The sequence below is a fragment of the Abramis brama genome (assembly GCF_963993115.1).
Source record: "Abramis brama genome assembly, chromosome: 7".
NCBI classification, from domain to species: domain Eukaryota; kingdom Metazoa; phylum Chordata; class Actinopteri; order Cypriniformes; family Leuciscidae; genus Abramis; species Abramis brama.
This window is the reverse complement of record NC_139969.1, coordinates 6192969-6216317: the sequence shown is the minus strand read 5'-3', so window position 1 is coordinate 6216317 and position 23349 is coordinate 6192969. Positions and strand designations below refer to the sequence as shown.

The 23349-nt window shown below is 35.6% G+C and overlaps 1 protein-coding gene and 1 long non-coding RNA gene across 3 annotated transcripts in view; both read left to right on the top strand.

Annotated features, from left to right (window-relative positions):
• Positions 1-23349, top strand: part of LOC311086710 (uncharacterized protein) — a 62935-nt gene that overhangs the window by 5277 nt on the left and 34309 nt on the right. For both annotated transcript variants that reach the window (XM_084119716.1, XM_084119717.1), the window contains exons 4-6: positions 8085-8393; positions 12746-13000; positions 22185-22493. In XM_084119716.1, coding sequence (XP_083975842.1) covers positions 8085-8393; positions 12746-13000; positions 22185-22493 — 873 coding nt within the window. The remainder of the gene's footprint in view (positions 1-8084; positions 8394-12745; positions 13001-22184; positions 22494-23349) is intronic.
• Positions 14999-16941, top strand: LOC311086724. The gene is made up of 3 exons (XR_014607111.1): positions 14999-15312; positions 15807-15886; positions 15977-16941. It is a non-coding gene; the product is annotated as an uncharacterized lncRNA (long non-coding RNA).

Below are 23349 nucleotides of genomic sequence, written 5' to 3'. Positions count from 1 at the left end.
ATTCAATGTTAAATATCTAATATTATTAGATAATTAAGTGACTGTGAATATGCTTTGAATAGGCTGATTAATGCTGTTCTTCATCTCTTGCTTTCCAGAGAATGAATCAATCCATAGTTTGACATTTGATTACATTTTGATCTCAACTGTGATTGTTGTGGGAGTGATAGTGTTTTCTGGTTTGGTCCTTTACTGTTGCTGCAAGAATAATAAAGGTATGTCCATCACAGATATACTGAAAAACTGATCTCACATTTATACCTGAAAATGATTATTGCAAAGCCAAAAATTAGATTCACCAATAGGGTTGCGTGACATTTTAACTCACAGGGTATCCCTTTATTTTTCGATGTGCAGGATACTCCATTTCTTTCAGTTGTTTGCCTCATGCGTCAGATCAAGATGCATTTAATTCTTTGCATTTATTTGTAAAAGTAGAAATGATTCTATAAATACTTTCTATAATTAGAAATGATTCTAATTTATACTCACCCCTTCCCTAAACCTAACCACTTTTCAACTATATAAACACTTAATAGACAAATAAAGGTACAGTCACAGGTATTAATTGCAAAACCATGCCCATCGTGTGTATGTTGATACGCTAAACTTCGAGAAATAGATGAGAGAAATCAAACATCTGACAGTAATCAAATGCAGAGAAACATGTTTCCACACAAACCTGTAATCTGTGCAGTAAACTTCCATTCTGACCTCTCAGGTGTCAAACAGAGCGATGATACAGACTATGATGATGTTGAGGTGAGATTCAAATGACTGTTCATATTCCTGCAGACGTCACAGATAATAAATGTCATGTCTTTTATATGTCTTATTAGGACTTTTTGTGTTACTTCCTGTCCCGAGTGCCATGTTTGTAGTCCTTTGTAGTTGGCCTATTCCCTGTTGATTATTCTGATTGTTCCCAGATGTGTCTTGTTAGCTTATATAGCCCTTGTATTTCATTTGTTCATGTCAATTGTTGAATGTAGGCTATCGTGCATGTTTGTTTTCCCAGTGTTTCCCTGTTTTGGTTTGGATTTCTTTTAATTGAATTCACTCCTTCCTAGTTACAATATCACCCAATACTGTATTACAGGGATGGGCAAATTCAATTCAATTCAATTCAAATTTATTTGTATAGCGCTTTTCACAATACATATTGTTTCAAAGCAGCTTTACAGAAAGTGCATTTCAGAAATGTACATAGAAAAATACAGTTAGTTAATCATACATTAATTTAGGGCATAAACATATCGCCAGCGTCGAGTCGTCTCTTCACAGGCGTCGAGTCGTCTCTTCACAGGCGTCGAGTCGTCTCTTCACAGGCTTCGAGTCGTCTCTGCACGGGTGTTGGGGCATCTGTAGTTTCCATGGGAGGCTGGATACAAACTGGAGCTGACAATCTGTGTTTACCTCGGGACTAGCGTCCCGAGATTACAACAGAAAAGCAGATGGGAAATAATTAGCGTAGCTGCTGTTCATAGCAATAATGCATTCAATCTGATTCAACTGTAATATAAAAGTTAAGTATTATGTGAATGCTTGGCTAAAGAAATGCGTCTTTAATCTAGTTTTAAACTGGGACAGCGAGTCTGAGCCTCGAACAATATCAGGAAGGCCATTCCACAGTTTAGGAGCTAAATGTGAAAATGCCCTCCCTCCTTTAGTGGACTTAGATATCCTAGGAATGACCAGAAGCCTCGAATTTAGTGATCTTAAAGAGCGCAATGGATTGTAGGGCGTTAGAAGTTCCGTTAAATACCCAGGAGCTAAACCATTTAGGGCTTTATAGGTCATTAGTAATACTTTGTAATTGATACGGAACTTTATAGGTAACCAATGTGGTGATGATAGAATAGGTGTTATATGGTCATATTTCCTTGACCTAGTAAGAACTCTAGCAGCTGCATTTTGGACTAACTGTAGCTTGTTTATTGAGGATGCAGGACAACCAGCTAATAAAGCATTACAGTAATCTAGTCTCGAGGTCATGAATGCATGAACTAACTTTTCTGCATCAGAAACTGATAGCATATTACGTAGCTTAGCAATGTTTCTAAGGTGGAAAAAGGCTGTTCTTGTAACATATGAAATATGACTTTCGAAAGACAAGCTGCGGTCTAATATAACCCCCAGGTCTTTTACTGTAGAGGATAAAGTAACAGGACATCCTTCTAAAGTAAAGTTGTATTGTAAGAGGTTTTGTGGGCAGTTTTTTTGACCAATAAGTAATACCTCCGTTTTATCTGAATTTAATAGCAGAAAATTACACGTCATCCAGTATTTTATATCTTTAACACACTCTGTCAATTTAGATAATTTATTGTTTTCATCTGGTCGTGATGAAATATATAATTGAGTGTCATCAGCATAACAGTGGAAATGAATTCCATGTTTTCTTATAATATTACCAAGTGGCAGCATATATATTGAGAATAATAGAGGGCCCAACACAGATCCCTGCGGCACTCCATAGTTTACTGACGTTATCTTCGATTTTTTTCCATTTAAACAGACAAAATGGTAGCGGTCAGATAAGTACGATCTAAACCAGCTTAATGCCTGTCCATGAACACCAGTGTAGTTTTGTAGTCGATCTAAAAGTATCGTGTGATCTATAGTATCGAACGCAGCACTAAGATCGAGTAAAACTAGTATTGAGATACAGCCTTGGTCAGAAGCTAGAAGTAAATCATTTGTAATTTTAACGAGCGCAGTTTCTGTGCTATGATGCGGCCTGAATCCAGACTGAAACTTTTCATAGATGTCATTTTCTTGCAAGAAAGAGCCCAGTTGAGCGGACACAACTTTTTCTAGTATTTTAGACATAAATGGTAAATTTGAAATGGGTCTGTAATTTACTAGATTATTAAGATCTAATTGTGGTTTCTTAATAAGAGGTTTTATAACTGCCAACTTGAATGTTCTTGGAACATGACCTAAAGATAAAGATGAGTTAATAATATTGAGGAGAGGCTCTTCCACTACAGGTAACACTTCTTTCAGTAGTTTAGTTGGTATTGGATCTAATAAACATGTTGTTGGTTTAGATGCAATGATAAGTTTATTTAGCTCCTCCTGTCCTATAGTTGTAAAGCGCTGTAGTTTTTCTTGAGGGGCGATAATTGAGGCTGAATCATAAGACACCATTAAAGATTGTACATTTACAATTGTGTTTCTGATTCTTTCTATTTTCTCAAATGAAGCCTCATGAAGCACTGAGGCTTTCCCCTGATTATTACCAGTGTCAAGAGTGTCAAATTTACGGCAGCCATAAACCCGGAATATTTTTCTGATATTATAATTCACATATTAAAGTGTGGCAATAAATTAAATGTAACAATTATATACTAATTATAAAAAAACCAACAGAGCTGCTTGATGCAAGTAAATGGTGGTCTAATTATTTTATGGTTTCTATGCTGTTTATATGGCAGAATATATGATCATGTAACATAGGCCATATGCTTATTTATAAATAAAAAAATAAAAAATAGTAAATGGACTTAAACTTCCAAAAAGCTGTAGAGGGGTGGTCAGGATTCAAATATTCCGACACGCAAAGTGAAGCATTCACGTGACTGGAAAGAAAGTGTTTGTTTATCGTTGATCACGTGTTTCTCTGAAAACAATACGCACTCCGGAACTGAGCTTCATGAGAAATTTCACTGCGTACTCGATACGCGCTTTGAAGCTTAAGTGTCATATGTAACTCCACTACTGTATTTACTATGTTTCATATTCTGTGATGATCAGTGATGGTTTGTTTGATTTCTTTTCAGAGTCTAATGCAGAAGATGACAGGAGATACCTGGACCACCATCACCTACCGTACAGTAGGACACCAAACACCTTCATCTGCTCATGAATGTTAAAGCATAAAGACTGATGACTGACTGGACTCACAAACGGAGCTTAACGTCTTGATTTAACTCTTGAGGAAGTGTACAGATACTCTTACTGTTGTGAATGAACTTCAGTCAGTGACTGCAGATGTTATGAACTTGTGCTTCTCTGATTCCCTTATGTGACTTTAACATAGTTTCATGCAATCACACTCTTCATTGAGTGTGACTGCATGAAACTAGATATTATGGTCAAAAGAATTGGGACAAACCCTTATTAAATTTATGTGTTTCAATCAGACCCATTGCCACAGGTGTATAAAATGAAGCACCATGCAGACTGCATTTACAAACATTTGTGAAAAATGGGTCGCTCAGTGAATTCAAGTGTGGTACTGTCAATAAGTCAGTTTATGAAATTTCATCCTCACCAGATATTCCACAGTCAAGTGTACAGTTAGTGGTATTATTGGAAAGTGGACGCATTTAGAAACAGCAGCAACTCCGCCATGAAGAGGAAGACCATGTAAAGTCACAGTGGGGTCACCGAGTGCTGAGGCGTGTGGTGCATTAAAGTCGCCGACCTATGCTGATTCCATAGCTGACAAGTTCCAAACTTCCTCTGGTATTAAAACAAAAACAGCGGTGGGATTTTCATGAAATGTGTTTCCATGGCTGAGCAGCTGCAAGCCTCACATCACCAAGTACAATGTCAAGCGTTGGATGGAGTGGTGTAAAGCACACTGTTCTGTGGAGTTAGGCAGTCTGATGGATGAGTCTGAGTTTGATGGATGCCAGGAGAACGGTACTTGCCTGACTGCATTGTGCCAACTGTAAAGTTTGGAGGAAGTATAATGGTATGTGGATGTTTTTTAGGGGTTGTGCTAGACCCCTTACGTCCAGTGAAGGGAAGTCTTCAGTGCTTCAGCATATCAATATATTTCGGACACTGCCTCCAATTTCGTACGGAAAAAACTCCCATAGCAACACTCCAAAATTTGTGGAAAGCCTTCCCAGAAGAGTGGAAACTGCTGTAGCTGCAAAGGCAGGATAATATCCAAATTAACGTCTATGTATTTAGAATGTGATGTCATTACAGTCCCTGTTGGTGTAATAGTCAGGTGTCACAATACTTTTGTCCATATAGTGTATGTTAATATCTGGGACTAACCTGTTTAATTACATACAGGGTAACATGATCACCAGCTGGAGTGCCCTGCTGGTTGTCCAACACTCCCCTCTTGTTCAGTACCATCTCCCATCTCCTGATTCTTTTGATTCTTTGCCTGCTCTTTTCTATATAGGTTATTTTGGATTTCTCTGTTTGCCTCAGCCCTGAACTTATAGATATGTATTGGTAGATGCCAAGTTCGACCACTCCATGCACGTATGCGTGCCCGCCATCTTGCAACGGTCAGCGTGTCGTCACTCACAGTAAATGATGTCACAACATTGTGCAGCTTCTGGTTGTGAAACCGTCAAGATGTAAATTCCCAAAGAAATGGGATAACCTTTATATGTAGCCTACTAACTCAATATTAAATGTTTTTAATAGGTGGTAACTTTTTTTAAAGTCATGTCAGCTGATGCCTTTTTCTTGTTGTATTGTTAATTTAGCTAAATCATCTGCTGAAGTCTATTTCATATATAGATATTCATGCATGCTTCCAACTACGGTTGTCGACGCTCATTCAACTTGCTCTCGAATGTTCACAGTCTTCCAGTATGGCAGACGGCTTATGTATCGCGGCTCACTGAAACAGCCGCTAATGAGGCATCTATGTATATCTATGTATTTGTGTATGACCTTTGCCTGAATTTGGATTACAATTATGGACTACCCTGTTAATAAATACTGCGTTTGGATCCTCAACCCGAGATCTGACATTCTTATTATTTATCTATTTTAAAGGGTCATGAATAGTTGATTTAGTATTTGACATTCTTTTATTTAAAATTCTTTTAAATATTTAGTTCATTAATAATTCAATAAACAATGACAGACAAAGTGGAATCCCAATAAAAGAGATTCATCTAAAATATATATTCTATGACTTATACAGTCATATATTCAGTTTCCAGTATTTAGCCTAACTGAAGATATGGGAATACTAAATGGAATGATTTCACTCAAGCCTTTATGGACTACAGGTAACTTGTAGGATTATTGATTAATAAACGCATGAATTATAATAAATATCATAGACCACCATTTTCCATTTAGAGTATCACATAAAGCAAGGCGCAGTTGATGTCAAACACACCTTATGGGTTTTCAAGGTTTTGACATTTTCTTAAAGGAATTAAAAAGAGACTCAGAGGAGAACTCTAAAATGTGGATTACAGTAAATGGTTCTGACTTTGTGAAGTTGAAAATTACCCAGAAGACAAAGTAATAATATAGTATAATCAGGAATAACATCATTAGAATGAAAATCAGACCAAAAAAAGAAAAATTAACAATTCAATTTTTTTTTTATATCAGTATAGGGAAAGAGCAGGGTAAACCAGGTGTGATATGCCCTCCTGATATATATCTTTTTAGTTTAATCTAACCTTGGCTGAAAATTGAAATGAAGACATTCTGAACGTAATCTCCAAATATCGACCCCAAGATATTATTACACGACATTTAACTTTAATACCAACAGCAGAAACTTTATCGGAATCATGCACATACAAAATTTCACTTTTTTGGGATTTACTGTATATCGCATATACAATGAGAAGCTTATTGCCACTTCAGCAGGTGTTTTCTTGTAGGAGTTGCGTAGATTAATCCCTCTGTGTTCTCATTCCTAACTGAGGAATGATACCAAACTGTCAAAACATTGTTTTATCTGTTTGTTTCTTTTTTCTTCAGAGTTAACGCAAATATGTAATTGTAATCTGATTATGTATTTTAAAATGTAATTTAGTCTAATTAGTCTAAGTGATTGCATAGTTCACATTACATACTTCATTACATGTGTTAGTGTAAGGAGAATGAATAATGAGAATATCCTCATTATTCAGAAAAACAATTAAATGGAGAAAAACAATTAAAATATATAGTTAGTATTGAGTAATTAATTAACTTCATATAAACTAATGCCTGGCTCATGTGACATGACCTCTTCATTTAACCAAGAGCACACACATTGGGAGTGTTGATGTAATGTAACATTACCTCTTAATGTTAATGTAAGATGTGCATGTAGTAGTAGTATAACCAATGCTAATCACAACATGCGTGTATGTGTTTTCCATATAGTCTGTTTTCTGTGGCTGGTTCAAGTTTCATCATTTCTTGTCTCATCAATATGGAAAAGCTGTTTCTCAGAGATCAGTGTGAAACTGTGTGACTGACTGTTATTAAACGCATGCTTAACTGAGCTGTTTGTGGTGAGAGAGTTATAATGAGGCTACATGGGTGTCATTTCTCACATATTCAACTTACTGTTTTAAGAATACAACTTCAGCCATCTTGATGTTTGTTACAATGGCAGTAGATCATCTGCTTACATCCTTCATCCTTCTCCTCATCTGTAACACAGGTAATACACTCAATTATTGCATGTGTATAAATAACTGAAATGTCTTGTTTTTAAGTGCTTTATCTATAATGTCGCTTGTGTAAAGCATCATGTTCAGTCTGCTATAGTTCTGCATCTCATGAACAGGATCTGCTCCTGATGAGAAACTAAAGCACTAGAGAACTAGAGTGACTCGTCTCTAACATTACTAACACTAGAGTGATAAAGAATCATTTCCATTAGGCTACATTAGGGATTAAAAAACAGACATCAGATTTGTATTTATTGAAGATATTTTGGTAATATTTCATGAAGCATGTTGTAACACAGTTCGTTGTTGTGGGAAGAAGGAGGCGGAAACTGGCGAACAATCAAAGACTTTTAATAATAAAATGAACAAACACAAAACGAGAGTAAAGGCAGCGGCCCCTCACGGACGACTGCGGTCACATAAAACAGAAACACAACGTAAAGTCCAGGCCTGTCCTTCACTGTCGTCACGACTCGCTCATAGTTTGTTTTGTTATTTGTATGTTTTCAATGTTCATAAAACACATATAACCTGTAATTTAACATTTAACATTGCACTGAGAGCGATGCATAATGCAAGGACTAAAATATCTGCAAGACTGCAACTCCAGAATGAAAACAGTAGTTTTGATCAACTCTTGAACACAGAGCATGAGATGCTTAACAAAACAGTGTGTTTCTCTCTCCTCAGGGTTCAGTGCTGAGATCTCTGTGTTTGTGAAGACGGGAGATTCTGTTCAACTGGATATACAGACACAAGAACTACCAAAGTTTGATCTTTTATCCTGGAGAAATGATAAATCAGAGAATATAGTTAGATATATAAGTGCAACTAAAGCAGTAAAACCTCATAATTCCTACAAGGACAGAGTGGATTTCAATGATGAAACCCTCTCTCTCACACTGAAGAACATGCAGAAGACAGACACTGGACTCTATACAGCAATAGCAAGAGGAGAATCAGAGAACAATATTGCTGCATACAGAGTATCTGTTATAGGTGAGTGTGATTTCATGTGTTCCTGCATAAAAGACAATTCATAAGAGTCATTTAATTTCTCACTTTTATATAGTGTGCACATATAAGCTTGTAGCACATTTTTTTTACTTTATTGATTTTTACTCGTTTATTTACGTTTTAAATAAAGAATACAGATAAATGTGGTTAAAGAAATATTGTTGGGTTGTGTTTATTCTTTATGTTGTCTTTAGATTTGAATGTATACTGCATCTCTACTGTGATATTTATACAGCATGAATTAATGTTTAAACTTTTTTTCAAATCAATGGCCTGTTAAATTGTGAGTGTGATTCTGATCTTGGAGTAAATGTGTGTTTCAGACGCTGTGGAAGCTCCTGTTCTGACTGTAAACTCAAACTGGTCCAGTGATTCCTGTGTTACTTTTAGTTTTACATGTAGAGGTCATGACCTCACACTCAGCTCCATTTTTAAATATGGCAGATGCTCTCCAGAGGAAGTGACATCACAAATCAACACTCTCATCCTGCACTGCAGTGAGGAATCCATCATCTGTAACCATAGCAACACTGTCAGCTGGAAGGAAGACAGAATACATATAAAACAACTCTGTAGAGGTAAATATCTGCTTTTAATTTTATCTCACAAAACAAAGCTACTTACTATAGACTAATTATTATGTTCTTCATCTTTTACTTTCCAGATAATGAAACACTACAAACCGAAACTCCCCATCCATCATCTGCTACGTCGTTTAGTCTTATGTTTATTGTGTTTGGTGTTGTGGGAGTGATCGTGATAGTGTTTTCTGGTTTGCTCCTTTACTGTTGCTGCAAGAATAATAAAGGTATATCCATCTCACAAATATTAAAAAACTGATATTTATACCTAAAAAATTTATTCTTTAGTAGCTAAAGAATGTTGGAATATGGAAATTATTAAAGGGGAACATAAGCAATAAGGTTTATATAGAGAAACAACACATGATTACTGCACAGTCTAAACATTTATAAGATATTAAGCCAAGATACATCATTGTCTAGTTTTGTCTGGCCATATTGTATGTTTATAGTTTATTTTCCTTCTGTTTCACCGCATAAAATATTCCTTGCAAATCCCTTAAATACACAAAATGATCCTGTTTCTAAATATTTCTTCTCAAATCTTGACTACAATTCTGACTTCACTAAATATTTGCTGCTGGCAATAAATACTCAACTAATTTTTTTAAAATTTCATACACTTTTTAACTCTTTATGAAATTCTAAGGAGATACTACAAAAAAATTATATTACTAAGAGCTGTTTAGTGAATCCAGAACTCTGGTCAATATTAAACTTGTAGGCTGTCAGTCTGAGACATGAGAGAAATCAAACATCTGACAGTAATCAAATGCAGAGAAACATGTTTCCACACAAACCTGTAATCTGTGCAGTAAACTTCCATTCTGACCTCTCAGGTGTCAAACAGAGTGATGATACAGACTATGATGATGTTGAGGTGAGATTCAAATGACTGTTCATATTCCTGCAGACGTCACAGATAATAAATGTCATGTGACCCAATACTGAATATTAACTGTTTCTCATTTTGTGATGGCTTGATTTATTTCTTTTCAGACTCTGATGCAGAAGATGACAGGAGATACCTGGACCACCATCACCTACTGTATAGTAGGACACCAAACACCTTCATCTGCTCATGAATGTTAAAGCATAAAAATACTTTTTGGATTGACTGGACTCACAAATGGAGTGTAAAGTTTTCATTTACTCCCAGACTTCATGACTCTTGTGGAAGTGTACAGAATATCTTATACTATTGTAAGTCCAATGAACTTCAGTCCGTTGCCTCAGATATTATGAACGAGTGCTTCTCTGCTTTCCTCATGTCACTTAAATAGTTTCATGTACTGTAATCATACTGTTTATTGCTTTTATGCTGTTTGAATTTGCTGTCTTTCTTGACCAGGTTTCTGTTGAACATGAGATTTTAAAATGTTAGTGACACTAATCTGGTAAAGTATAGGTAAATTTGATAATACTTTAGAATAAATCAATTTTCAGCTGAAACAATTCATGTTTTCTTATGAGCTTTAGAGCTTTATAATTCCCAGAGAAAGCTATCCTGACTGGACTCACAAACCTTCATCTCAAAGACTGCAGGATCCCTGAAGTACATCATTTGATATTTGCCATATTCTGCTATTTTTTACACTGATATTGTGAATGGCTGTCATTGGTGGGGAAAACGCTTTTTGCAGTCAGATGGTGTAGTTATAACTTCTACCAGCAGAGGCTAACAGGGCCATTCTAACCAGATAAACTGGGCCAATGTTCTAGTTGGGCTTTACAAACGTCAGTGTCTCTCTCACTTCTAAACCTGTGTGTGGCTTGAATTATGAATGGGGTTTAACATTTATGTACAGTTACTTATTTAGATTAGTTTATTGTTGGATGCTGTAATGTTTTCTGTGACCGGTCCAAACCAATGTTTGTTTTCAGTTTTCAAACTTTCTATAGTCTCATTCATATGCAGGTTATTACCTGTTCTGTATGTTCTAATGTAAAGATTGAATAATATTGCCATATTGTTTGTACATGAATAATAAAATAAATCATATGCAGGTTATTAAAATGCTGTAACTTTCTTAAATTGTCCTGTATCTTTCTTAAACATCTCCTGCTTTATTATTTAGTTTTAGAAGCATTAACATTAAATCTAACTGATATAACTAAACTACTAATTGTCCAGCCGAGGATCATGACAAAAACTGAGCTGGTGAGAGAGTTATAATGAGGTTACATGAGTGTCATTTCAACATATTCAACTTCCTGTTTTAAGAATACAACTTCAGCCATCTTGATGTTTGTTACAATGGCAGTAGATCATCTGCTTACATCCTTCATCCTTCTCCTCATCTGTAACACAGGTAATACACTCAATTATTGCATGTGTATAACTAACTGAAATGTCTTGTTTTTAAGTGCTTTATCTATAATGTCGCTTGTATAAAGCATCATGTTCAGTCTGCTATAGTTCTGCATCTCATGAACAGGATCTGCTCCTGATGAGAAACTAAAGCACTAGAGAACTAGAGTGACTCGTCTCTAACATTACTAACAAGAGTGGACGGGAATCATGTCTGGACTGGAAAACAAATGTAAATCTTTTTACAGACACCAGTTTTTCTGGGGTTGAAACACAAAGTGATGCTGATGATGCTTTAAAGTCCCTAAATTTATACAGTTACTTATTAAAGATATTTTTGTTATATTTCATGATCCATGTATCGTAGAAACAAATATTTTATATTCATGGATTGAGTCTCTCTCTGATGTGCTTCACGAAATTAAGTCAGATACAAAAATAATAAAACATACAGTATATGACAGTTGTTCCGGTTGACTTGATGTGATGTACGTCCTTGACCAAGGTCTTAATGCTGCATTACAGTTGTTATCAGACTTCTGTCTGGTGTCATTATAACACATTTATATTACTGTGAACACAGCCCCAACAAATTACTGAACCATTGAACCTTATGATTTATTTATTTATTTATCCAAAAAAATACAGGAGTGAGAGTTGATGATGGAGTAAGATGGAGGTGTAAAATGGGTCCAAATCCAAAAGCTGAACTGTGTTTCTCTCTCCTCAGGGTTCAGTGCTGAGATCTCTGTGTTTGTGAAAACTGGAGATTCTGTTCAACTGGATATACAGACACAAGAACTACTAAAGATTAATGTCTTATACTGGGAAAAAGACAAATCAGAAACAAAAATAGTTACATATATAAGAGCAATAAAAGTACTACCAGACAGTTCATACAAGGACAGAGTGGATTTCAATAATGAAACCTTCTCTCTCACACTGAAGAACATGCAGAAGACAGACACTGGACTCTATACAGCAATAGCAGCTGGAGAATCAGAGAACAATATTTTTACATACAGAGTATCTGTTATAGGTGAGTCTTAATTCATTGTGTGATTTCATGTGTTCCTGCATAAATAACAATTCATAAGAGTAATTTATGTTTAATTTTCACTTTTATATAATGTGCACATTGAAACCAGCTTGTGGCACATTTTTATAATTCATTATGTTTTTCTGCAACTTTAATTAAAACAAAAAACAACAACATTGGAGTCCTTTACTTAGACTTTTAAATAGAGAATACAGATAAATAATGTGGTTAAATAAATATTTTTGGGTAGAGATGAAAACTCATTTTATGCTGTCTTTAGATTTTAATGTGTACTTTATCACTTCACTACTGTGGTCTTTATTCAACAAAACAAGCATTTAAACCTTTTTACATCACTGTGCTGTGAGTGTGATTCTGATCTTGGAGTAAATGTGTGTTTCAGACGCTGTTGATGCTCCTGTTCTGACTGTAAACTCACACTGGTCCAGCAGTGACTCCTGTACTGTGAACTTCACATGCAGAGCTCATGACCTCATGATAAACTCTAGCTATCAGAACAACAGATGCTCTCCAGAGGAAGTGACATCACAAATCAACACTCTCATCCTGGACTGCAGTGAGGAATCCATCATCTGTAACCACAGCAACACTGTCAGCTGGAAAATAGACAGAATAAACATTACACAGCTCTGTGGAGGTAAAGACACGTGTGTGTGTGTGTGTACATTCAGTGAGCATTATTGTCTTTATTTTCACAAATCAAACTGATTTTAGTTTACAAACTGTAAGAGGCATGTATTAAATATTCAATATTCATGTTTAAATATTATTAGATAATTAAGTGACTGTGAATATGCTTTGAATAGGCTGATTAATGCTGTTCTTCATCTCTTGCTTTCCAGAGAATGAAAGAAGACCAATCCATATTTTGACATTTGATTACATTTTGATCTCAGCTGTGATTGTTGTGGGAGTGATAGTGTTTTCTGGTTTGGTCCTTTACTGTTGCTGCAAGAATAATAAAGGTATGTCCATCACAGAAATACTGAAAAACTGATCTCACATTTATACCTGAAAATGATTATTGCAAAGCCAAAAATTAGATTCACCAATAGGGTTGCGTGACATTTTAACTCACAGGGTATCCCTTTATTTTTCGATGTGCAGGATACTCCATTTCTTTAAGTTCTTTGCCTTTTGCATCAGATCAAGATGCATTTAATTCTTTGCATGTATTTGTAAAAGTAGAAATGATTCTATAAATATTTATATTTATACTCACCTCTACCCTAAACCTTACCACTTTTCAACTATATAAAACACTTAAATAAAGGTACAAATAAAGGTACAGTCACAGGTATGTATTGCAAAACCATGCCCATTGTGTGTGTTGACACCAAAAGTACCCTGAACGTCGAGAAATGTCACTAAAGGGGATCCTGTGAGTTAAAAAGTGACTCCAAGGTAATATTAACATTAGTAATATTCAGACCCAATACTGAATATTAACTGTTTCTCATTTTGTGATGGTTTGATTTATTTCTTTTTAGACCACCGTCACCTACTGTACAGTAGGACAACAAACACCTTCAGCTGCTCATGAATGTTAAAGCATAAAAATACTTTTTGGATTGACTGGACTCACAAATGGAGCGTAAAGTGTTCATTTACTCCCACACTGTAAAAACTAAAGGAGCCTCAAATATCCTGTTGGATACTCAAGGAACTTCAAAATGTAATTTAGGTGCCTCTAAGATCTTTCTCCTATAGTAGGGTTACTGGAGGAGCATTGACAATCTTTGAGGTTCTTGCTGGAACTTATGGGATCCTTTAAGCACTTTGTATTTAGTTCAGAGGTTCTGGAGTCACCTTTTCATTACCACGAGACCTCGAAGTGCTTTGGGGGAAAATAGAGGAACCTGAATGCGATAAAAGGGTTATTGGAAGATCTTTTAACATTTAAGTGGTTCCTGGAAGATCTCTTATGTTAAAGCCAGCATCTGGAGGATCCCAATGGTTCAGTGAGGCCAGAATAAGATTATTATTATCCTATTATTATTATTATTATTATTATTATTATTATAGGCTACTTAAGTTTGATTCAGTATACATACCCAGGTGAAAAAGACGTACTATTAAATGTATTAAAAATGTACTTGAGTGTGTTTTTAGTAGACCTACAATACAAATATACTTTAATGCATTTTAATACATTTAACAGTAGCCTACGTCTTTTTCACTTGGGTTACATATATTTAGTATAGGTCTAGGCTATTTTATTAAGTAATTTAAACCTTAAAAAACAACACTAAATAATAATAATATTAATAATATGAAGAAGAACCAGGAGGAGAAAAGTTGTATTCTGTCACGAAACTGCTGCTATTCCTCTGCTGTCGTCGCTTCAGTGATCCTCGCGCTGCTCGCGCACAACAACAATAGTATCCACTGACGTCATCGGGTTTGAAAGTAACGGCTCCAGTCCTCTCATCAAAGCTTCCGCCGTTTGTTCGGCTCTCCGTTACAAGGTTTGTAAACTCGCAAATAAATATAAATACAGAGTCTACTCACTATATATTCAAACACACATATATATAAATTAAATTTATTATACATTACTACGTTTTTACAGTGTTTACCACTCGTTTATTGCACAGTATCTGGTATGAAGATTTTAGCCGCGATGCTAACTAACGTAACGTTTCGTTGATCTAATGTAATGAACAAATGGAAATTATTGACTTATTGTCTTAGATTGATTTAGTCATTCAATTCAACATATTCTGTACAACTGTGTCGTCAAATTGCAAATTGCTGTCTGTTTTTGTTTAGCCTAACTTTACTTACTACATGTGCCCTCATTCTCTCAAATACGTTACAATTTTAAAGCCATTTACTGGTCAATAAATATTATGTTGTGAATAATCAGCTTTTTTTCTTTTGTATCCCCAGAACAACCATTACATTTCTAAAATAATCTGAACATTTCAGTGGCAACATTGAATTACAGTAAGTTACCTGCACCACATGCAAGTACTTTATTACTATGAACTTTCTCTGTGTGAAATTGTATTGTTTGACTGTGTACTAGTGTTTTTTTAATCAGTTATTCTCTGAAAATCTTCCCTCATGCTCTCAAATCTCATTCATGTTACTCAGAAAAATAATATTAGGTTTGGTTCACAAATAATGCTATGCATTATTTCTTATATCTTTATCATTTGCATTTGAATATAAGACATTTTAATTCTGAATTATAACTTCAAGTTTAGTCTTTTTCGACAAAAAAAAAGGAAAAAGCTATTATGGCTTCAGAAGACTTACAACACAACTCGTAACACATGAGTTGTGAACTCATTGATTATTTTTAGGATCTTTTCTGGGACATTTTTGGAGCTTAACCATTTTTACATAAATTGTTGCATTGAATTGAACTAGACAAGTGTACATAAGAATGGTTTCATGAATGATTTACACAAATTTTTTCTGCTTGTTTCATGCAGTGATCGGTAAGCGATCGGTGACTGGGGTTGCATTATGCCTGAGATCTGCTTTTGGGTTCCACAGACAGAAAGTCAAACAGGTTTGGAACATCACAAGGCTGAGGAAATTATTTAAATTTCACAACTATTACTTTAATAACCTTACTAACAGTACATTTTGTACTTTGCAGGGATCTCGGTAAGCTGAAATACAAGTTTGAACAAGAATAAAAATCCTCCTGTAGACCTGAAAATCACTGAAGTGCCTGGACCATCCACCAGAACAGAGGAAAAACACACGGAAATCGAAGCTGCGGCACCTCTTCACTTTTCTAACTCTTTAAGTACCTCACACAAACCTGGTCCCAAAGTGACATTTTTGACCACAAACGAAATTGCTGACCATGTAAATTCTTATTGAAATGACTGGAATTCACCAGTGAACATTCACAGAACAACAGATCATTTTACTGCACCTTAACTTTGTTATAATGGAAAATGTTTTCTGCTTGTTGTGACATAAGGAATACTGTTTCCGGGTCGAAGCCTCTACTTCTACTTCCTCTATCTTGTTTCATGAGAATACTCAACAACCATTTATGAACACTGTTGATTCAAGTCACACATTTAAGCTTTTCAAAAGCCACAGTGTACATTACAGTCTCCAGTCTAACGGCATCCCAGACTTCAACATTTTATGATTCAAAATAGCTGAATAACTAACCATCTGAGATTTCGGTATAGAGATAAAGGTTAGGATCATAATTTTCAGGAATATTACAGCACAATGAGTGTATAATTAGCACTGTTTGTTTGTTTTTGGCATCTGATAGAGCTTTTGTACTTGGAAACAGTGATGTCAGACTTACCATCGGACTGAAACACAAATGTTTTAAAGTTAAGTAAAGATGGACATTTTTAATTAATCAAATTTGATTTATTTCGTGGAACATATGCGTTTCCATGCATTTTGTTGAGATGTCTTTTCTTGTATAGCCTATTGTATACATGGTTGATTATTCATGTTGCTTATGTATTATACTATTTTTTGTGTATTCATTTATATTAATCTATAGTTAGCTTTTTTTCCAATGTGCATGGAAGTGTATGTATAAAAATTAATATCAAATATGTAATAAACAATTCTTATTTTGTATTTGGTTCAATTTGTTTATTATAATAGAAGTCAAAGGTAACCATAGTAACAACATGAAATTAAATATTTAAAAAAATGAAATTTGGTTCCTGGAGGCACCCAAAGTGGTTCCACACAGTGCCTAATATAAGAGTTCCTCAGGAAACCTGTGTGGTTCTTCAGAGAACTGCCCCTTTTTAAAGGGTGCCTAGAGGATCTACAGACGGTTCCGCCGGTGTGGCAAAGTGAAGAACCCCAAAAGGTTCCTCCAGGCACCTTTTATTTTTACAGTGCAGACTTCATGACTCTTGTGGAAGTGTACAGATATTATACTATTGTAAGTCCAATGAACTTCAGTCCGTTGCCTCAGATATTATGAACGAGTGCTTCTCTGCTTCCCTCTTGTCATTTGAATATATAGTTTCATGTACTGTAATCATACTGTTTATTGATTTTTATGCTGTTTGAATTTGCTGTCTTTCTTGACCAGGTTTCTGTTGAACATGAGATTTTAAAATGTTAGTGACACTAATCTGGTTAAGTATAGGTAAATTTGATAATACTTTAGAAAAAAAATTCAGCTGAAACAATTCGTGTTCTCTTATGAGCGTTATAATTCCCAGAGAAAGCTATCCTGACTGGACTCACAAACGTTCATCTCAAAGACTGCTGCAGGATCCCTGAAGTACATAATTTGATATTTGCCATATTCTGCTATTTTTTACACTGATATTTTGAATGGCTGTCATTGGTGGGGAAAATGCTTTTTGCAGTCAGATGGTGTAGTTATAACTTCTACCAGCAGAGGCTAACAGGGCCATTCTAACCAGATAAACTGGGCCAATGTTCTAGTTGGGCTTTACAAATTGTCACTCTAACTTCTATGTAAATCTGTGTGTGGCTTGAATTATGAATGGGGTTTAACATTTATATACAGTTACTCATTTAGATTAGTTTATTGTTGGATGCTGGAATATTTTCTGTGACTGGTGTTGTAAAGTTTTCTTTGTTCGAAGCAGAGACCAGTGAGACAGTCGGGATCGCGTTCAACAGAAGTTGTTCTTTATTGAGAACTCTGCTGTACGCGGCTGTAGAAACTTCCAACATGATCTAATCTAATACAGTATGCATTGTAGTTATATACATTCCAAGGGGGAGGGATTACATAGAGGTGGAGACTCTGAACAAAGCATGCAAATGAAGTAGGAACACACCCTACTCTGAGTCCAATTGAATCAGCATAACTATTCACATGCTGATACTGGCCAGGAACTCCAATTCCAAGAGCCATCCCAGTGCCATTAAAGACAAAAGGTAAAAGTCAATCAACCTAACGATTCAACGTCTGGGCTCCGAAAGGTGAGAATCAAGTGATCTGATTCATTTAAAACACAATAGAGAAAACAGGTCTAGCAGGAAAGGAGACTCTTTGCTGGAGACTCCATAATCATCTGAAATCAGTCTACTAAACTTATCAGTTTATATACTATTGCAGTGGAAAAACTAAATTAAACATTTAATAAAAATGTAATCCAACACTGGTCCAAATCAATGTTTGTTTTCAGTTTTCATACTTTCTATAGTCTCATTCATATGCAGGTTATTACCTGTTCTGTATGTTCTAATGTAAAGATTTACTTATATTGCCATATTGTTTGTACATGAATAACTGTTCAATAATAAAGGAGAAAAAAATCATATGCAGGTTATTAAAATGCTGTAACTTTCTTAAATTGTCCTGGTGAGAGAGTTATAATATGTGTGTGTCTGTGTGTGTGTGTGTCTGCATGTATGTATGCGTGCGCACATGTGTGTGCGCGTGTGTGTTTGTGTGTGTGTCTGTGCATGTGGATTTGTATGTGTGTGTGTATGGGTGTGTGTCTGTGCGTGTGGATGTCAGTGTGTGTGCATGCTTGCGTTTGTTTGTATTCCTGCATGTGTGTGTGTGACAGTTAGGGTTGCCAACTTCAGAAAAGGAAAATGCGGGACAATCGTGGTTATTTATAGGAAAATGAGGGACACTCAAAATATTTGTACTGTATCACACAGTGTACGTCATTTCAGTGTCTGCAGTTAAGTTTGTGTTTAAAAGGTTATCAGACATAAACACATTTGTATTGCTTAACCTATTTATGTATTTAATTCTAAAAATAATTTTAATGTCATACATGAAAAAAGTCACATTACAAACAAACCATAGTTCAAAATAACAGCATTTATATAAAATAGAAAGCTTTTTTAACATTATACACTAGGCTTACAGTTCAAAAGTTTGGGGTTAGTAAGATTATTTTTTGGGGAAAAAAATAAAGAAAGTAATTGCCTACTTTTATTCAGCAAGGATGCATTACATTAATCAAAAGTGACAGTTAAGATAATGTTACAAAAGCTTTCTATGTACTTTCTAAAAGCTTTAAAACATTAATAATAATCAGAAATGTTTTTTGAGCATATTATTCCCTCAGGTAGATTACATGTTTTCTTGCGTGGCTGGATGTTAGACTCATGAACAATAATCACGTTGTTTGCATTCGCCAAAATTGATTAGCCGAAATCAAAAGGTGGACAGTGAAAGGAAATTACCGTTAGCGCGAGACGAGTCCGGCTTGAAGCGGAAGCGACCAGACGGCAGAGGATGTTCGCAAATCAAACAATGGCTGTTTCTCAATTCCAAGAACGCAATGAACAGACTTGCGTTCTCTTTGAGACCGGTCTTGCCAGCCGACCTTGAAAGAACGAACTTGGAAGGACGCGAGAACACAGAACGCATCTTTATGAGAACTGAGATGTGCTGCGATCTTGCTGCTTAACTGACCATCTCGGCAAATAGCGATTTACGACCAAAGCGCAATAAATACAACACAACATCACAAACAAATGTCACAACCTATTAAACATTTCTTTCATATTATTATAGATATTGTTTTCATATAAGTTGAGAATATGTTGAGATTCTTTTTAATATGCTAATAAAAGTACTGCCGCTTTCTTAAGGTCTTTATCACTTTATTAAAATGAAGCAAAAGAGACCGACAAATGTAAACTTTCACGAGCTGTCACGTATCGAGCTTGCTGCGGGAATCTCTCAAGTGAGAACGAGAAGTTTGAAGCTTACAGTCTTCCGTACGTCGACTGCCCGCAGCGTCTTCTGGGATTTTTAACGGTTCGATTCTCTCAAGTCTATTATCATTTGATGCATCCTCGATGTCAAGGACACATCCGGGCACTTCATGCGTCCTCTGTACTTGTGTTCTTGAGTATTGGAATTGAACTTCGACGGTTGATGATGACGTAGTACGAGAACACAAGGACACAAGATCACTGAAGAACGCATATTGAGAAACAGCCATTGATTTGTCTCAAAACAGTGATTAAAAAAAGCTGTGATTGGATGATGACAGGTGTCTGTGATCATTCTCAAGTGTCGTGGTCAGCACTGCTGCTGTTGCTGTTGTATCAGTCAGTGGTTTATCAGCTTGTCAAAAAACGGGACACGGGAGGTCACGCAAGGGACAAATAAATTAGGCCCAAAATGCGGGACGTCCCGCCTAATTCGGGACAGTTGGCAACCTTAGTGACAGTATCATCCTAAACCAGCAACCCTTCGCTCAACACCACCATCTACAGGCCGATGAGTGTACAGTCACTAAATGTGCACATAAATGAATTTATTTTATAAGCGGCGGTCATAATAACTGTTTTCTTAGAGTTATCTGGTCTTTAATAATGTTCTCAAAACGTTAGCACAAAAACACTATCTAGCTCTACAGCTTTTTCTGAATTATTTTAGTTGGAGGTTCGTATTTTTAAATGATTTTTAAATGCTACTTCTTCTTTCAGAATGTTCTGAGAACATTCAAAACTAACATTCCCATAATGTTTGCAAAAAAATTAAATTGAATGTTTCCTTAACATTCGCATAACCAAGAAAAAATAACATTTGAAAAACTGCACATTTTTAACGTTCAGAGAACATTCAAAAATAGTGTTTTCATAACTTAATGGGAAAGTTAGCAAAGCGTTCTTAAAACATATTTGTGCTAGCTGGGAGAGTACAGTGACAAGCATACTTGGAAATATCGCATCTACTATGAGAAGGTGGTAACCCATACTTGGAATTTGTCCTCTGCATTTAAGCCATCCAAGTTAGAGCACACACATTGGGAGTGTTGATGTAATGTAACATTACCTCTTAATGTTATGTAAGGTGTGCATTAACAGTGATTGCTCATGTAGTAGAACCAATGCTATTCACAACATGCGTGTATGTGTATTTTTCCATATAGTCTGTTTTCTGTGGCTGGTTCAAGTTTCATCATTTCTAGTCTCATCAATATGGAAAAGCTGTTTCTCAGAGATCAGTGTGAAACTGTGAGACTGTTATTAAACGCATGCTTAACTGAGCTGTTTGTGGTGAGAGAATAATGAGGCTACATGAGCATCATTTCAACATATTCAACTTCCTGTTTTAAGAATACAACTTCAGCCATCTTGATGTTTGTTACAATGGCAGTAGATCATCTGCTTACATCCTTCATCCTTCTCCTCATCTGTAACACAGGTAATACACTCTATTATTGCATGTGTATAACTAACTGAAATGTCTTGTTTTTAAGTGCTTTATCTATAATGTCGCTTGTGTAAAGCATCATGTTCAGTCTGCTATAGTTCTGCATCTCATGAACAGGATCTGCTCCTGATGAGAAACTAAAGCACTAGAGAACTAGAGTGACTCGTCTCTAACATTACTAACACTAGAGTGATAAAGAATCATTTCCATTAGGCTACATTAGGGATTAAAAAACAGACATCAGATTTGTATTTATTGAAGATATTTTGGTAATATTTCATGAAGCATGTTGTAACACAGTTCGTTGTTGTGGGAAGAAGGAGGCGGAAACTGGCGAACGATCAAAGACTTTTAATAATAAAATGAACAAACACAAAACGAGAGTAAAGGCAGCGGCCCCTCACGGACGACTGCGGTCACACAATAAAACAGAAACACAACGTAAAGTCCAGGCCTGTCCTTCACTGTCGTCACGACTCGCTCATAGTTTGTTTTGTTATTTGTATGTTTTCAATGTTCATAAAACACATATAACCTGTAATTTAACATTTAACATTGCACTGAGAGCGATGCATAATGCAAGGACTAAAATATCTGCAAGACTGCAACTCCAGAATAGAAACAGTAGTTTTGACCAACTCTTGAACACAGAGCATGAGATGCTTAACAAAACAGTGTGTTTCTCTCTCCTCAGGGTTCAGTGCTGAGATCTCTGTGTTTGTGAAGACGGGAGATTCTGTTCAACTGGATATACAGACACAAGAACTACCAGAGTTTGATCTTTTATCCTGGATAAATGATAAATCAGAGAATATAGTTAGATATATAAGTGCAACTAAAGAAGTAAAACCTCATAATTCCTACAAGGACAGAGTGGATTTCAATGATAAAACCTTCTCTCTCACACTGAAGAACATGCAGAAGACAGACACTGGACTCTATAGAGCAAGAACAAGAGGAGAATCAGAGAACAATATTGCTGCATACAGAGTATCTGTTATAGGTGAGTGTGATTTCATGTGTTCCTGCATAAAAGACAATTCATAAGAGTCATTTAATTTCTCACTTTTATATAGTGTGCACATATAAGCTTGTAGCACATTTTTTTTACTTTATTGATTTTTACTCGTTTATTTACGTTTTAAATAAAGAATACAGATAAATGTGGTTAAAGAAATATTGTTGGGTTGTGTTTATTCTTTATGTTGTCTTTAGATTTGAATGTATACTGCATCTCTACTGTGATATTTATACGGCATTAATTAATGTTTAAACTTTTTTTAAATCAATGGGCTGTTAAATTGTGAGTGTGATTCTGATCTTGGAGTAAATGTGTGTTTCAGACGCTGTGGAAGCTCCTGTTCTGACTGTAAACTCAAACTGGTCCAGTGATTCCTGTGTTACTTTTAGTTTTACATGTAGAGGTCATGACCTCACACTCAGCTCCATTTTTAAATATGGCAGCTGCTCTCCAGAGGAAGTGACATCACAAATCAACACTCTCATCCTGCACTGCAGTGAGGAATCCATCATCTGTAACCATAGCAACACTGTCAGCTGGAAGGAAGACAGAATACATATAAAACAACTCTGTAGAGGTAAATATCTGATTTTAATTTGATCTCACAAATCAAGGCTACTTACTATAGACTAATTATTATGTTCTTCATCTTTTACTTTCCAGATAATGAAACACTACAAATCGAAACTCCCCATACATCATCTTTTAATTCGTTAATTCTTATGTTTATTGTGTTTGGTGTTGTGGGAGTGATTGTGATAGTGTTTTCTGGTTTGCTCCTTTACTGTTGCTGCAAGAATAATAAAGGTATATCCATCTCACAAATATTAAAAAACTG